This window comes from Dasypus novemcinctus, chromosome 17, assembly GCF_030445035.2.
Source record: "Dasypus novemcinctus isolate mDasNov1 chromosome 17, mDasNov1.1.hap2, whole genome shotgun sequence".
In the NCBI taxonomy this organism is placed as follows: domain Eukaryota; kingdom Metazoa; phylum Chordata; class Mammalia; order Cingulata; family Dasypodidae; genus Dasypus; species Dasypus novemcinctus.
Window position 1 is genome coordinate 89,159,270 of NC_080689.1, and position 18,276 is coordinate 89,177,545.

The window sequence follows — 18,276 nt, forward strand, 5'->3', positions numbered from 1 at the left end:
TCTCCCTTCCCAATTTCTTTCTCTCCATCTTCCTTTGCTTCTTTTTTTCTTTTTAAGGAGGAACCAGGGACCTTGTACATGGGAGGCAGGCACTCAACCATGAGCTACATCCACCCCCTCCTGTACTTTTTATTTTGTTTACTCATCCTCTCCACTCCTTTTTCCCATTGCTTCAAAATACTATGTTTACCTCATGGAATTGCTCCAGGTCTTGTGGGCAGGAACATGTTAGCATCAACACGAAGAAACATGGAATATTCTAAAAACCTCCTTTTACAGAAATGAGTTAAAAACTGAAACTACACTCCACTATTGAAGCCAAAGAGGATCCCATCCTGAGGCCTGGACATCAGAGTTGGAAAAAGGCCTCAAGGTCCCCAAATAGGCTCTTGGTCTTGCAGACTGGCTGAGGGGGACGTGGGGGAAGCAGTGCACCCAGGGGTGCCTGCTGCGGTGTATGTGGCCAAAAGCAGGGACAGGTGGGGTGACGGGTGAGCAGCTGACTGCCCCAGTCTCTGGAGACTCAACTTTTGTTACTATTATAGAACTTCCTCCAGCTACCAGGAAGCCTTAGCTCCTCTCACTATGTCTTAGTTTATGTACAGTCCACATGCTCTTTCCTGATGTCCAGACATCTTTGCTCCCAACAGTTGATGGCCTCTGCCATGGGTGGGTCTCCCCGTCTCAGGAGGAGTCGCTGCTCCCACTCGCTACGTGCAGAGTGTGGAGACGCTCTCTCTGCCCTGAGAGAGGACAGCAGCCCTGCCTGACGGGGCGTCCCAGGGCAGGGCCTTCCTAGTCTTGCTTCCTTATTTCCCTCTTCTCCCTTCTCTTCCCCTTTCCTCTTTAATGTCTTCTCTTTCCTTTTCCTCCTCGTTTTCACCTTCCCCTTCACTTCTCTCTTACAGGTACCACCGCTCATGCTCAGAGCTGTCTGCACTCAATAGGCTGCACCCACTGGGATTTCAGAGGTGCCAGGGTGTGAGCTCCTCACCTGCTATCACTTTTAATCTTCGCAGTTATTTTTAACCTACCAGGTGGTGATTATCATTATCTGCGTTCTAAGGGAGATAAAGTGAGGCTCAGGTCGATGAAGAAACTTTCCCAGAGTCCCCCAGCCCATAAATGGCAAAGTTCTGACCCAGAGTTCATGTTCACAGCCCACAGGTGCAGCCTGGCTCTCTCGCCTGCTTGGACGTAAACACATGTTGGCATGAACTTTCTGGATTCGAGGAACATTCAGAGCCCACGGTGTCCCGTTTCTGGGAGGGGATTCAGCCATACTGGGGTGAGCGAACCCTTACTGGGGCCACTGGACCTTGTGGAAGGAAGCCTTGGGAAGCTGGGCTCTCTTCTTTGCCAGCACCATTGGGTTAGCTTCCTATCGATGCTGCAACAAAGGGCCACAAACTGCATTGCCAAAAACAGCAGAAACTGCCTGGGTCAGCTCAGGATTCCACCACCTGTCCTCCAGCCACCTGGAAAATCCCCACCATCAGCACAGTCTGTGAAGTCCGGGGAACCCCCGAGGGATGCTGGATGTGTCTGCCCACCTTCCCTTCCCTCCAGCTCCTGGAACAACCTCTGCTCATGGCAGCCTGAGGCAAAACTTTATTGAACTAAAAAGCAAACAGAAATGTATTCTCTCAGGGTCCTGGGGAGCAGAAGCTGGAAATCAGGCTGTTGCAGGGTTGGCTCCTCTGGAGGCTCAGAGGGAGAAACCGCCCCTCCTCTCTCACAGCTCCCGGGGCTTCCAGCCAGCCTTGGCATTCCTTGGCTTGCCGGTGTGTCCCTGCAGACCCTGTCTGACCTCCCCAAGCTGGTGTTTCCAATCGCCCCCTCCTTACTAGGACACCAGCCACTGGGTTAGGGCCACCCCAGTCCAGCAGGACCTTATGTGAACTAAGTGCATCTGCAAAGACCCTATTTCTAAACAAGGCCACGGTCACAGTATGGGGAGGTTCACACCTCAATATACCCTTTCAGGGGACACAATTCATCCCATGAAATGTTGCCTTACTAGCTTCAGCCCTGGGGGTCAAGCTACAGAGTGTTGCTTTCTGAAGAGGAGCTGACTTGGGTTCATAGATGAATTACAGAAGGACGAGGGGCTTGCCAGCCTCCAGCGTGCTTGGGCCTGCAGTGACACTGTGCATTCCTACAGTGCCTGCGAGAACAGGTTTGAAATGGTTTGAGGCCTTGCTCTGCTCCATCTACAGAGCAAGGAAATAGAAATTCAGACAGTGGCTTGCCTCCTCCCAAATCTCGTGTACCAGGCATCTTGTCTGCACTGTCTAATACTGTAGCCACCTGGCCATGTGTGGCTTGTTTAATGCAAAGTAAAATTTAAGATTCAGATTTTCAGAGGCTCTGAGTCTACAGGATGTTTGATTAGAGAAATGAAGCCTAAGTTTTTACTGAAGAGCTGAATGCCTAAGGAACTAAGGGAGGACGAGGGTAGCATGAGCTGAATTTAATTGAAGAGCATTGGAGAGTCAGGTGAGAATGTCTGCTGAGCTCCCATCTTGTGTCAAACCTGCTGACACTCAGCTTAGTTTCAATGTTGAGGAATAGTTGTAGCTGCAGAGCAGTATGGGAGAGAGACTGAACATGTTGGGCCTCAGCAGGGTTCCTGTTGGAGACAAATCTCGGCTGTGATATCTTCCCACCATGGTCCACGGCACTTTGGAGTCTACTATTCCCTTGGTGTTTGAGCAGCAAAATTCCCATAATGCCAGAGCTGGAATATCCTTGAAAGGCTGTGCCTTCAGTGTCCATCAGGCTGTTCCATGGAATCTGTGCAGTGATGAAGAAGTCCATGTGGCTCAAGAAGTTGTTGCCTGCCTACCACATAGGGGTTCCCAGATTTGGTTCTGGTGCCTCATAAAGAAGACAGCAAGCTGATGCAATAAGATGATGCAACGAGGAAACACAATGAGAGACACAACAAGTAGTGAGCAGGGGTGGCTCAAGAAACTGGGTACCTTCCTCCTCATGGGAGGTCCCAGGTTCAGTTCTCAGTGCCTCCTAAAAAAGAAAAAGAAGATGAGCAGACCCTGTGAGTGAAAACAACAGGGAGGGGGGTAAATTATCCTCGAAAAAGTCATTGGAATTTCTGGTTCTTGGAGTAACGCTGGAGGGTAGAGAGTCCAACGGAGACTTAAGCCTGGGGTGGAGTGGGAATGGTTGAATAAAGGTGGCTTTAAGTCTGTGGGAAAAAAAAAAAAAATAAGGGGAGCCCTTAATTGTTGAATGTGGCTCCCAGGGATGTGTGAGCAAGTTTATGTAATTTGAAGGGATGTTATTGAGCCTTTCTGAACTCTACTCAGAACTTCTAAGTTTCAAAACTGTGGTAATAGTGAATAATCTCAAGAGGAAGGATGGCAAGGGGTCTCCCTATCCAGCTTTGAGGGATTTTTGTGTATAAGATCATGTCATTTGTAAATAGTAAAATTTTTACTTCTTCCTTTCCAATTTGGATCCCTTTTATTTATTTTTCTTGCCTGACTGCTTGAGGAAGTTCTTTTAGCACAATGTTAAATAACAGCACAGGCAGTGAGCATCCTTGTCTTGTTCCAGATATTGGAGGGAAAGTCTGTAGTATTTCACCATTGAATATGATGTTGGCTGTGAGTTTTTCACAAATACCATTAATCATGCTGAGAAAGTTTTCTTCTACTCCTGTCTTTTGAAGTGTTTTATCGAGAAAATGCTCTGCTTTGTCAAATGCTTTTTTTTGCATCACTAGAAGTCATCATGTGATTTTTTTCCCTTCAACTTGCCAATGTGGTGTATTACATTGATAGATTATTTAGTTAAACCTTCCTTGTATACCAGGGATGAAACTCACTTGATCATGGCGTTACATGTGTTTAGTTAAAATCATGTGATAAACACATTAATTCATTTGATGTGTTTTTGAATATGATTAGCCCATATTTTCTTGTGGATTTTAGCATCCAGGTTCTTAGAGAGATTTGTCTGTAGTTTTCTTTGCTGGTGACATCTCTATGTAGTTTTGGTAATAGGGTTATATTGCATCATAGAACGAATTAGGCAATTTCTCTCCACATCTATTTTTTTTGGAAGAAGTTAAGTGATTCCCACAGAGGTTGGTGCAGGTCCCTGCAGCTTCTTACCTGCTGGAGGTGGCACTAGGGCCTAGGCTAGAGTGGTGATCTGATCTGGATGGAAAGAAGTTGGTCCCCACCAGCACTGGGATACTCAGTACTCCCCACGTCCCCTCATGCCAGGTGCAGTGTTAAGATGGCAGCTCCTGGCCTCTTTCTGACTTTGACAGTCTCAAACTTTCACTGTTTTCAGGTTTATCTTTCATCCCACTGAACGTAGTCATCAGTAGCTGACCTTGGTGCCCAACCGTCTCTTCTTCCCCCATTTTTGGGAAGCAGAGCTTTCAATTCCAGCTGCAGATCACTTATCGAAAAGGATTGCACCTTTAGTGGAGGATGGGCAGCTGCCTCCATGGTGTGGAGCATTCTACTCATGAGTTTTCTCTGCAGATGGGCAGTCTCATCCTTCCATTCCTTCAATCATGTGGCAGGAGGATCTTCTCATGGTTTGTAGCTACCAGACAGGTGCTTTAGATAGCTCTGGGTATTATTAACTGCCCTGTAGCATGAGCTGACTCTAGGAGTTCCTTTCTTTGCCACCATCTTGTTGGTTCTGTTTCTTCTTACTTATATATTTTATATTTTGGAAGAGGTCATCTCTTGTCTTGGATTCTCTAATAACTCTAAGTTGGAAAAATATTTGCATTCAGCAATTTATTTACAGTTTCTAGATTCACAAAATTTGGATACAACATGTAGAATATTTTCTAATATGCATCTCTGAGTCTAAAATATTTCAGCCTGAATCCTCTGCCATGATGGTGGCAGTAGATATCTTCAACCTCCAATGTCTCATGACTGGCATCCAGCATTGATGTTGCCATCAGGATGGTCCACCATCCATTTGTGGTAGGAGCGGGATCATGTCTTTCTCTTTTTGTGATGTTCCAGACTATGTTAATGTCATCTAATTTCCAATACATTTCCTATGCTGCCCCAACTTGTGATCAGATCTGTAAGTCAAACCATATTAATTTTGCACTTTCTTTATTGATTAGCTGAAACCTTCCCCATTTCAGTTGTTTACATCCAAAAGCACTAATCCATAAAATATTTCTCATATTTGGTAGCATTACTCTGTATCAAAATTTATTCTTCTAGAATATTTCCATCTATGATAACCTATTTTCATTTGGGCTTATTTATGAAATAGCAAAAACAAAAATCTAAAATTACACATTAGTTTTTTGCTTAAAATTCTGTTTTACTTGTAAATAAAGTTGACATAATTGATTTATGTCATTTATTTATTAACCTTTTCATTCCTATACTTATTAAACACATACTAGTTGCAATCTCTTATCGGCCTGGTACTCTTTTATGTACTAAGGTTATAATAATGGCTGTTAATGCATAGCCTGACTTTTGGATGAGAGAGAATGGGAGAAAAACCCAACAACACACAGGGTTCTTCCATCTCAGTGTATTCATCCTAAGAGGGCTCACTTAGCTTGTCAACTAGGTGACAGTACCTGCAGGGATGGGGCAATGCTTTCCAGGAAGTTTGTAGCTCTAAATAAGCATTCACTCTATGGTGCTATTTCTCTCCTAGCTAGGTTCACAATCCTGGAATCAAGGGGTGGAAATGTGAGTGGCACCACTCACTATTACCCCAGTGATCCACCAGGAAAGTTTTTGTTTCCTGTCCCTGCAACCTTAAGCTCACCTTGTCTTCAGGTCTTATTCCCAAAGGAGGAGTGCTTCCACCAGGAAACACAGACACGATTCCATTGATCTTGATGGTAAAAACTGCAGCCTGCCCACTTTGGTCTTTTCATGTCTCTGAATCAAAAGAGAAAGAAGGGAATTACTGTACTGCCTGGGGTGATTGCTCCTATCAAGAGGAAAAAAACTGCTACTACACAATGGAGGTAAGGAAGAGTTTTTCTGGAAGGCAGGAAATAACCTAGGGCACCTCCCAGTATTACCATGCCCTGTGAATAAAGTCAATGGAAAACTGCAACAAGTCAATCCAGGCATAACTCTCAATGGCTCAGAATCTTCAGGAATGAAGGCTTGAGTCAACCCATTATGCAAAGAGCCACAGCCAGCTGAGATGCTTGCTCAGGGTGAAGGAAACACGGAATGGGTAGTGGAAGAAGGTAGTGATGAATATGTACTTTGACCAAGTGTCCAGTTAGGAAATTGGGATTGTAATAGTCATGAATATTTATTCCTAGCTAGAGCTAATAAACGATTTCAGTAGAGTGTTAGGATATAGCATCTATATGCAAAAATTAGGCTAACTATCATATATACCAAATACTTTTGATTGTACACTTTGGATGGATTCATGTTTTATTGATTTGTGTCCATAAAATAGATTTTTTATCTAACAGAAAGCAATACACAAATGATGGGCAATCATCTCTTTCTTTCATACTCCTACTAAAAACCACTCTATTTGCTAAATACACCTATCAAAAAATGAGTATAGATTTCCCTCTAAGCTTGATCACTACACTATGAGGTTTCTTTGTATACTTCTGACACTTCATAGTCCCAGAAGTTGAATCCACTTTACTACTCTGTGTTTCAAAGATATATTTGCGCACTGTCTTCATTTTCAGGTTCTACAGGTGTCTGTTTGTTCTCAGTCTATTACATCCTGAGTCTTTACCATAATAAAAATATACTCTCACACCTCAGAATCCTCTAATTTCTGATGTAACCTATTTTTTGACTGCTCTTCTCTTGAGTATACTGCACATTCCTTCTTTGACCAAAATCACAATTAAATCAGAGATTGATCTTTAATTTCAAAATCACATATACATTTTTTCAATCCTTAACCAGGTTGTCATTTCTTTGCTATTAAGATAAATATAATGATTATCATGCCATGCTCTATTTATCTCAATCTTCATAAAGTCTTGCTCAAAACATTTGATTTTGTCTTCGATGTCATTTGGACAGCTTATGTTGTAGCATTAGTTTCTAAATGCCCATTCATGGTCATGTGCAGACAAGCTATAAATTCAGTGACTTTGCTCAGAACAGATTCCCATACTCCAATTATGGACAGTCTGACTAGTTTGTCCAAATGTGGCTTACAATTAGTATTTTCAACCATTTTCACACCTGATTCAAATATTCAGGTAATTTGAAGTGCCAAGATCTTAGTTGATTATGTAATTTGTGAATTTTCAGGAATTGAGTTCTTTTGTGGATTCCTCAAACTTCTCTCCTCAAGAATGCCTGAAAAAGTCTATCTTTATATAAATTGCTGTAGTGTACTTTCCAGATTAACATTTCTTCCGAATTTTTTATTACCTAGAAAGTGTCATTAATAGCTACAATTTTAAAAAGGCATTGTGGTTTTATTAAATGCTTATATTTTTGCTTCTCGCTTCAGCTGCAGTCTTTTTTTTAAAGATTTATTTATTTATTTATTTATTTTTCTCCTCTCTCCTCCCTGCCCACCCTGGTTGTCTGTTCTCTGTGTCTATTCGCTGCATCTTCTTTGTCCACTTCTGGTGTTTTCAGCAGCACCGGGATCTGTGTTTCTTTTTGTTGCGTCATCTTCTTGTATCAGCTCTCCATGTGTGCGGCACCATTCTTGGGCAGGCTGCACTTTCTTTCTTGCTGGGTGGCTCTCCTTACAGGGTGCACTCCTTGTGCACGGGGCTTCCCTACATGGGTGGCATCCCTGCATTGCATGACACTCCTTGAGCGCATCAGTGCTGCGAATAGGCCAGCTCCACACGGGTCAAGGAGGCCCGGGGTTTGAACCGTGGACCTCCCAAGTGGTAGATGGATGCCCTAACCACTGGGCCAAGTCTGCTGCCTGCTACAGTCTTAGTTAATGATTTCCCAGTGTAGAGAACAGAACTGTCACTCTACCTTGTGGTTAAATCTGAGAGAGGCCTGTATCAACCCTCCTTGTCTTCCTGGCCCTTTTCATTATCATCTTGGGAAAGCTAACTCCATCCAATCTCAGAAGATGTTGGGTGGAATATTTGATGCATCTGAAACCCCCATTTTCTTGGGTACACTCTCTGGGTGTGTGCTGTCTGCCAAGTTGGACTAGGTGTCAATAGTGGCAAACATGGGCAGTTATAGGTTAGACAAATGTCAAATATTTGCTGGAGAAGAGACACAGGAGACCTGCCATGGAATTAATAAATTGCAATGTAAATTCCCTCTGTTATTTAGTGTATGAGGGCCATTGTGACTATTTTATTGTTTACTACAAGCGCTTAGTTCACAAAACCTTTTTAGGCAGCAATAAAAAAAGAAAAATGAATGCGAGAAAAGCAAACACTAATGTAATTTTTAAAATGAGTCTGCCTCATTTTTATACTTTAAAATTTTTAAAAAATATTTATATTTCACAAATGTTATATAAAAAATATTGCTCCCTACCCCTTTGACATTTTCACACATTAACAGCATCCTTGTTTTTGTGGTACATTTGTTATCATTGATGAACACATTTTTGAACATTGCTAGTAGGCATGGATTTTTGTTTACATTGTAGCTTACACTACAGTTTTGTAAATTATGACAAGATATATGATGGCCTGTATCTGTCTTTGCAATGTCATTCAGGATGATTTTCATGTCCTGAAAATGCCCACATAGGACACCTGTTTTTCCTTCTCCCTTCTCTCAGAAACTCCTGTTCCCACTGCCTCCACATCAATGAGAAAAATTCTTCCATTGCTGGAATCATGTCTATAGTAAAATAACAGTAAGTCTACTCTAGTCCACCATTCATTCTCCAATCCTGAGGATTCTTGGATGGCTATGCGCACTCTGCCTCCAATTGTAAGTGGGATTAGATCCTATGGGGCAGATGGATGGGACTATCTTGCTTGCAGCTGCAGGCTTACCTTATTCCTTGAGATATCTATTGTCCATCATTATCTCCTTGTTAGTTGTCCTGAGTGAGTCCAATGAACTGGAGAATAGGTGTTTCTAAAAGTTGAGATAAACAGTTACAACTGGCCCATGGACAACCCAAAGATTTGTCTCTTGGGCATACACCTATATGTCTAGGGTTAACTCTCGGTTCAAATAGAAGGGATAGTAGAGCCATGTTTAGGGAGACCACAATAGAGTCCATCTCTGTGACACTGAGAAGTATAAATTCCAAAATTTTAAAAATCATTATATGACTTCAGCGAAGGAAATGATAGAAAAGCTAGTTTCCCAGCTGCACTGAAATGTTAGAGGCTTCCACTGTGTCTGCATCTTCGGAGTGTTATTGGTTGTAAAATGACTCAGGAAACGGACTTTGGCCCAGTGGTTAGGGCGTCCGTCTACCATATGGGAGGTCCGCGGTTCAAACCCCGGGCCTCCTTGACCCGTGTGGAGCTGGCCCATGCACAGTGCTGATGCACGCAAGGAGTGCCGTGCCACGCAAGGGTGTCCCCCGCGTTGGGGAGCCCCACGCGCAAGGAGTGCGCCCGTGAGGAAAGCCGCCCAGCGTGAAAAGAAAGAGCAGCCTGCCCAGGAATGGCGCCGCCCACACTTCCTGTGCCGCTGACGACAACAGAAGCGGACAACAGAAGCCAACAAAGAAACAAGATGCAGCAAATCGACACCAAGAACAGACAACCGGGGGAGGGGGGGAAATTAAATAAAATAAATAAATCTTTAAAAAAAAAAAATGACTCAGAAGTACCTGCTAAAATGAAAAATTAATTCTAACTCTTGTTCCATGGATTCTCATGGTACATAACCTAAGCTTCAAACTTTTCATTGAATTAATGTTCCCCTTGGATCATGCCCATTCTGCTTTCACATTCTGTTTCATTAGTCTTTCTTAAATACCCAAGTCCTGTTCATTTTCTGAAGTGCTCTTCCCTGGGCTTTAAAGGACAGCCCCCTCCTCCTTTCATGCATTAGCCCAACTCTCCCCTACTCGAAGACAATATTTCCTTACCCACATTTTAGGTCTGGGCCAGTTAAGCTGCATGACACATCCTTTTTTATATCACCCTGTCATCTATGATGATTCTAAATTTTTGAATGTGTGCAAGAATGGGAAGGAAATTATATTGCACGGATGCAGGAAACCTATCAATTAAGTAGTAGAAATTCGAGAAAAATAAGCAAACTTAAGAATGTATATTAAATGCAACTTCATGGAAGAGGAGAAAAAAATACATGGGTGTAAAGAGCAAACCTGAATTAATTATGAACATTTGTAAACACAGATACTTGGTGTTTTAAGAAAAGGGTGGAACGTACATGAGAAGGAATGCCCTCCCTGATGATGTGGGTGTCTGCAGTATCATTCCTGAATGCTGGGAGGGTATTTTCTCCTAAGGTAAAGTGCTCATAAGGAGACAAACTACAGAAAATTAACTTATTAATTAGAATTAGAACAATACATACCTTAGGACATTCCCCATCAAGGAAAACCTCTTAAGAACTTTTGAAAAAGTCTGCAGGAAAAGTCATACTCATGATAGTGAAAGAACTTTTTACCCCTACAATTGTTAAAGTGTCCTAAATTTTCTCCTACCTCTGACTGTTCGTGCAGAGGGTTGATCCTGAAATGGAGCAGGTTCACATGGCCCTACCTTTCCTGAGTAACAGCTTAGCTCAGAGGAGGAAATCTCATTGAAGCAGGTTAGAAATGGCTGCAGAAATGTTACTTGTTTATTGTATAACCTCACAGTAAAACGAACATTCTACTTGTTCATAATTTAATGTCCTATGCCTAGAAGTGTTCATGATATTTTCATTTGCATAATTCTCAAAGTATTAGTTTTGGGTAGGAGTTAATGAAGAAATGCTCTATCAGACTTTGAGAGCTGAAGCCATTTTACCTATGACCACTAGGTGGCGGTGTTACACTTCAGGTCTCCAAATCACTAGTGATTATAGAAAGTGGTCGACTTAAATGATAGTCCTCTCCCTGGTTGTTATTATGGGGGAGGAGTGGGATGAGAGGGGAAGAGGGGGACCTCATATTTATTTGAATATAACATTAAAAAAATAAATAAAGACAAAAAAAATGATAGTCCTAAGGGTGACTTATAAGTATTTGGTGACTCATTTCTGGGAGTAATACTGTATTAACGGCAATATAGATAACTTGTTTTGGATATATTAAGTGAGGTTCCTTTGCGATGTTGAAGAGGAGTTTCAAATATCTGTTTAAAATTAAGAATAGACTGAGATAGATACAGAACACCTGCTCTACATCTTAATCTATCCAATGATATGAACATATTCCACCTAGGTTTTGGCACCATATTTATAACCTTTAATTAAGTTATGATATTACACTTACAGATGCATGTATTTTATTGCAAATTCCGTTCGTTTTCAAGATGAGTACAGGTGATTTGAAAGGGTACAATTGTTGATAAAATATTTCATTTTCCTAATTGTGCTAAATATTGTTGAAAATTTTGGTTGTTAAGTTGATTTCTCGCCTTTTGCCAGAGTGTAGTTACATTTCCTGTGGTCTTGATATTTTTATCCCCTTCCATTATTTATCTTTACAACCCACTGCACAGGTACGTTTGACTTTATATTCTCTATTCATTTGCATAGACTCCTCTGGGACTTGGTTGTCTGCTCAAAGCACTATTAATGCAGTTTCCATGGAGATGAGGCCTCAGTGCATCAGACCAGTGAGCAAGATGATGTCACATTCCCAACTGCTCATCCTGCTGGTGTTCTGGGCCTCAGGTGAGAGGGTTAGAAGAGTATTATCTTTATAAAACTGGAGAATTGTTTTAACATGCAGAGTGAGCAAACCATTTCATCCAAAGCAGATCTGAATATATATGATAAATAAGAAAACCTACATTTAGATACATATTTTATACATTTGTGATTGATTGTATGCTCTATGTTCTTTTCTGATTTCAGGTGCCAGCGGGGACATCGTGATGACCCAGTCTCCAGGCTCTGTGGCTGCATCTGCAGGAGAGACCGTCACCCTCAAGTGCAAGGCCAGTCAGAGTGTTAGCAACTACTTACATTGGTACCACCAGAAACCAGGACAGGCTCCTAAACTGCTCATCTATAAGATATCCAACCGGCCATCTGGGGTCCCTGATCGATTCAGTGGCAGTGGGTCTGGGACAGATTTCACTCTCACCATCAGCAGATTCCAGCCTGAAGATCTGGGAGATTATTACTGTCAGCAAAGTAACTACTATCCTCCCACAGTGCTTCAGCCTCGAACACAAACCTCCTCCCCAGGGGTGTAGGACAGTGAGTTTTGGAGCACCAGCTGCTTCCTCTTCAAATTGAATATGCTTGCTTGCTCCATCAGACTGAGAAACCACATTCTTTAGGGGACTTTACCATTGAAAATTTTTTTCCCTTAGCCACTTTAAGTAACAGGGTGAATTGACACTCTAGGCTGGGGTCTTTTAAACTTTATAACCTGATGGATTGATTCTCTATTCATTGTACCTCCTTAATGTTTAAAAATTTATCATCTTCTTTCCTTATTCCTTCCATCTTCTTCCTTCTCTGCCATCTTCCTCCAACTCTGGTCCTTCCCAAGATTAAATCCTTGATCCTTCATAAGCAAAACTTCCCCTGGGGAAGGTCATTATCTTCCCTTGCACTTTCCTTCCCTGGACCCATTGCCATCCAAGCCTTTCTTTTCAGTGTCTCAAAAGATGACTTGATTTGCTACTGTACCTTATTTTTAAAATTTAGATAACTATTTTAATTTCTTATTGCCATCAAATAGTAGTTGTGGGTGCCTTAATATACTATATTCATTGAAGAATGCTTAGGTTATAAGGGATGATGCTCAGCCAATGAAATATGTTGATTGCAGTTTGGGTATAAAATTTTCCAGTGAGCTTCATATTCTGCGATTGTCACCCTATTTTTATAGTTCTCTTTTAAAATGGTTGAACCATAAAACTTGCCAAAAATTGAATGTTTTCCATATTGCTATATGGTCTGTGTTTACTTCATCTTGTTCCAATATATTTGAAATGAGACATATATAATTTTAGTCTTTACAACTTTAATTAATGTTGTATGTTCCATCTGTTTAAAAAAGAAAAGTAATACAAATAGAATATATGTATATTTGATGGTGTGAAACATTTTGGACCTCAGTAAAGGAGGATCTTAAGGGGAATCTATTCTGTGGATGTAACCTATTGTAGGTTAAAATCTTTGAGTAGGTTACTTAAGTTCATGCCTGCATCACTGTGGGTCTCAGTCCCTTCACTTGAGTCTTTTATTAGAGAATGAGATTCAGATAAAGAAGGAGAAAGCTATGGCAGGAAGAATATGAAGCAATGAAACCTGGAAGTTACAGAAGAAACAAGCAGATTCCACCATGTGTCTTGTCATGTAACAGAGGATTCTAGCACCACTGGCAGCTTGTCTTTGGGAAGAAAGGATTGCCTGATGATGCCTTGATGTAGACATTTTTCTCAGCCTCAAAATTGTAAGCTTGTAAGTTAATAAATACCTCTTGTGGAAGCCAGCCCATTTCAGTCTGACTAATTAGAATAGTCTATATCCAATATTTATAAAATAACAGAAAATCTGCCTTCTTTTGTAAAGCCTGTTTTCTTTTCTCCATCTCTTTCAGCTATGCTAATTTTTTCATGGCAACTTTTTAATTCTTCATCTTTAACCTTCTAGAAATGTGTGACAACATGCCTCCTGAATTCTCTCACCAATTGTCAACTTTTTCTCTTACCATCCTTTGGCACTGAAGAAATTCATGGTTTTTAAGTCTGCTGTAACCTGAACACTTTGGATGATCTTTATTTAGTCATTTATTTGTAAAATTTATTTTTTATTTTTATTTTTATTTATTTATTTATTTTGGTACCAAATAACTTTATTTGAAGAAATGGTACCAATGAAAGAACTTGGTAGACGTTGATACAACTTATAGAAAAGGTAAACCCAACACACATGCACTACTACCCTGTGGCTCTGGGGAAGCCAACATAAGGTTTAGCTCTCATCACTGCTTCCCAGAGTGTGCTTGTCAAAGAGATACTCTGCCAAGCCAGAATCCGGGGCCCCATCTTGCACAGGTTGGTTACGTAGTCACCCAGTTCTTTGATGGACTTCACCTGCTCATTCACGTAGTAGGTCTCAATGAAGTCACACAAACGGGGGTCGTTTCTGTCAGTAGCCAGTTTGTGCCATTCCAGTAGTGACTGATTCACCCTTTTTTCCAAGTGTAGTGCACACTCCATTGCATTCAATCCGCTCTCCCAGGCATCTTGTTTTGGTTTCTTGATAACCTGAAGGAAAATTCGGCCACCTCGTTGGTTCTGCAGCTTCATTAGTTTCTCAGCATGTTCCCTCTCCTCATGAGATTGGTGAAGAAAATATTTGGTAAAGTTCTTCAAAGCCACATCATCATGGTCAAAGTAGTAAGACATCGACAGGTAGACGTAAGAGGCATAGAGCTCCAGGTTGATCTGGCTGTTGATGACGGCCTGGTTGTAGTTCTCGTGCACCTGTGACGGGGATGTGGTCGTCATGATGGGCGGTTGAGAAGTGGCGGCTGTGCAACACTGGACAGACGGTAGCAAGCAGCTGGGGGTGGCTGGCCAAAAGGGGCAAGCACCGCTTCCGTTCAAGCACTGTTGAAAAAGGAAACCATGGTGACTCTCTGTGAAGACGTCTATTTTTAAAATTTATTATGCTGCTGTCACCCCCCTTCCCTTGTCTGCTCTCTGCATCCATTTGCTGTGTATTCTTCTGTGTCTGCTTGTATTCTTATCAGTGGCACCAGGAATCTGTCTCTTTTTGTTGCATCATCTCGCTGCATCAGCTCTCTGTGTGTGCATTGCCACTCCTGGGCAGGCTGTGCTGTTTTTGCATGGGTGGCTCTCTTTTCAGGATGCACTCCTTGTGCACTGGGCTCCCCTACATGGTGGACACCCCTGTGTGGCTTGATGCTTCTTTTGCCCATCAGCACTGCACATGGACCAGCTTACCCCATGGACCTGGAGGCCCTGGGTTTGATCCCTGCACCTCCTAAGTGGTAGGCAGGTACTCTGTCAATTGAGCCACATCTGCTTCCCTGGATAAACGTTAATTAACACATTATTCTCAGTGTGCTTGTGGAAATACTCTGGATATTCTAGTATTATTTCTTAAATTTCATCATCTGTTGGTGGATAAAATTTAGTTTCACCAAATGTCTCATAAAACCAGAGGCAAACTGTTGGGGACGATTGGTGAGGGTGTGCGCTGAGATCAGCGATGCCAATAGCATGGCCGCCAGAGTGGAGCCCATTTCCTGGTTTTTCTCCCTCCCTGCTCCTTTGTTCTCTGTTCCCGCCACTGTCCAGGCTAACACAGTAACATGCAGGTGCAAGGCGTGAAATTGAAGTCTGCCCTCCACCCCAGCAACGGCAATAGCCAATCCCTAAACCCTGCCACTTCCCCTAGTAACAGCAATAGCCAATCCCTAACCGCCATCCCTCCCACTACCCCTCCCCTTCCCAAGAGTATAAATGCTTTGTTCTCACAATAAAACTTTGCAGCTTGATCCTCACCCTGTCTCGCTGTCATTCCTCGCGTCTCCTGTCTCACCATTCTCCTCCGCGCGACCACGAGCCCCCGTTCCCTGCCCCACTGGCCGGGGCATTAACAGCAAACACACCAAACTCTCTGATATACATAACTGCTCTTACTCTTAGTAATAAGAGGTAATTTATTCATTGAATCCACATCATGCATTCAATCAAGAAACATTTATTAAGTGGATCCTCTCTCAGTTGCAAAGATCCCTCCTATCATTGTAGATGATGAGAAAAAAACACATGAAAAATATACACTGTGCCATTTTTTAGTGCTAGGTAAAAAATAAATCAGATCTGGAGAGGAGACTGTGGCTTAGAATGAATAGCAATTTAAAAGACGAAAATATATCAGTCAGCCAATGTCACGTAAGGTATCATGCCCAAAACAAGTATCATAAAGCGTTAGCTGGTGAGTTTTTGGGAGCTGTGCATTCTGTTCATATGGAGGCCTCACTGGCTTGTCTGGGCCTACTCTTGGTGTATAATTATCTGGCAGGGTCCTGAGGCCTGGGTGTTCTATGCTCAATTGTATTTGATCTCCTTCACATGTCCCTTAACTGGCCAACAGCCTGATTTTGGGTTGACTGCACCACATATCTTTTACCACCTGGCAGACCAATTCTAGATTCTTCTGATGGCTATTTTCATGCTCCAAAAGATGAAATGAAAGCCCATTTCAAAATGTTTTATTCCCTGATGGATCAACTACCTCTTCCCTGTGCCTCCTTTATTTAAACTTTCCTATTTTCACTCCTTCTCATTCTCCTTCCCTTCCTCTGGTCCCTGTTATTGTCCTCCAAATATGATATAAAGATATAATCCAGGCCACACTGGTTCAGACTCTCCTCTGAAGGTCTTGTGTCACTCTCCCTCCTTATCTACTGGACCCTCTTTCAGGGCAGGCCCTTCTTCTCAGCGTCCCTGATTGTATTTTACAGGCCTAGCTCAATGTCTTTATCCTTTACTCCTTCTCTTTTGAAAATAAAGAAAATTATCTCTCTTTGTCATTCTTTTCCTATTAATGGCCATTCCCCTTTATTCTAATCCTAATTATAAATACGTGCAAATCTCCCCATGACCTTTTCCCTTCAAGTATCAATTTAGTTATTTTTTTGTACATCTTTGACACTTTCTGCCCATGTGACCTCAATTAAATTACTTAACCTCTCAGTGTGAAGGTTTTTCTCAAATATAAATTGTATATTATAATTGTCCCTGTTTTGTGAGGATGTCATGAGGCAACACACATAACAGGCTATGAGCCAAACCTAATACAAAAAGAAATCCTCGTTTCCAATGATTAATAATCTTTTCATATCTCTTTTAAAAATCCCACAATTATTCATCAATTATTCATGATTAAATTAGCTTTCTGTGGCTGCTTCAACAAATTGAAAAGAAACACAATAACTCACAATAATAGAATTAAAATCACTCACAGTTTTGAGAGCTGGTAAATTGAAATCAGTATCTCAAGGCTGTAATCAAAGATTTTAAAGGCCACACTTCCAGAAGCTCTTCAGTAGCATATATTCCATGACTACCAGCCCGTGGAGGCTGCCAGAATTTTTTTTTTTTTGGGACTTCATTACTCCAGCTTTCAAGTTCAGCATCTTCAAATTACTCTATGCTTTTTTCTCTCTTGCACTTTTATGTTTGTCTGTCAAATTATCCTGTATCCCTTTTATAGGAATACACGTGATTGCATTTTTGCCTAACCTGAAATCCCAGGATAATCTCTCCATCTCAGATTAAACAAAGTACGATGAATGTTTCATATGAGGTAACATGCATGGGCACCAGGATTTAAGACAAGGTATTTTCAAGCTAGTATTAAGTGTATAGTGTGTTTCCTTCAACCCTAATGATGCCCATTTATCCCACATGCAAAATACCTTGTCCTCATCCCAACATGCCCAAATATCTAAACAAGTTATAGCCTCAACCCCTTCCCAAAACTAATCTAAATATCATCTCCCAAACAGCCACAAGTCACCATATAAATCATCTAAATTAGATAAATTAGGTTATTTATTACATTCTCAGTAGCATCCAATCTGGGATAAAGTCATTTCTCTCTGTAGACCAGCAAGTAGAAAAGAATTTTACTGATCCCAAAATACGCTGGTGGGGCAGGCATAGTATAAATGTTGCAGACATCTTAATTCCAAAAGGGAGAGGATGAAGAGAAGATAGGAAGCACAGTTTCCAAGCAATTTTGAAATCTTGAAGTTCTGTTAGGTTCATTGTCTTGAGTCATCTCTATGGCCTATGTATTGTCCTTGGTGACCCGTCTCTGTCCTCTGGACCTTGGGCTTTGGTTTCTGTACCCAGGTCTCTGGCCTCTGAGCCCATGTTTGTTATAACTCTCCCTGAAGAGCTGGCCTCTGTCTTATCTGGTGAGATTGAATTATATACACATTCTTAATCATTGTCAGTATTCCTGTCTGGGTGGGCACATTGTAGATAGGACCTGGAATATGTTATTTGAGGTAAGGTGAGGCCCATCTAATTGAAAGGAGCCTTAATCCAGATCATTGGATAAAGTCACTCAAAGATATAGAATGAGTAGCCAGAAGATAGAAGTCAATAGAAACCAGAAGGGAAAGGAGAGGACATTGCTATGAAAGCAAGGCAGGGATAGT

General features: G+C 41.6%; 1 non-coding gene, 1 pseudogene and 1 gene segment (V, D, J or C); 2 read left to right on the forward strand and 1 right to left on the reverse strand.

Moving 5' to 3' along the window:
- LOC131273808 (immunoglobulin kappa variable 3-11-like) overlaps positions 1–12,310 on the forward strand; it is a 911,457-nt gene extending 899,147 nt beyond the window's left edge. Inside the window, 1 exon segment of the V gene segment in view lies at positions 11,967–12,310. Within this exon segment, the coding sequence occupies positions 11,967–12,310 (344 nt within the window).
- Positions 2,113–2,246, forward strand: LOC131274139 (small nucleolar RNA SNORA9). Its single transcript, XR_009181351.1, has one exon. It is a non-coding gene; the product is annotated as a small nucleolar RNA SNORA9 (small nucleolar RNA).
- Positions 12,311–13,910: 1,600 nt separating the features above from the next.
- Positions 13,911–14,581, reverse strand: LOC101417007 (ferritin heavy chain pseudogene; annotated as a pseudogene).
- Between the last annotated feature and the right edge of the window lie 3,695 nt (positions 14,582–18,276).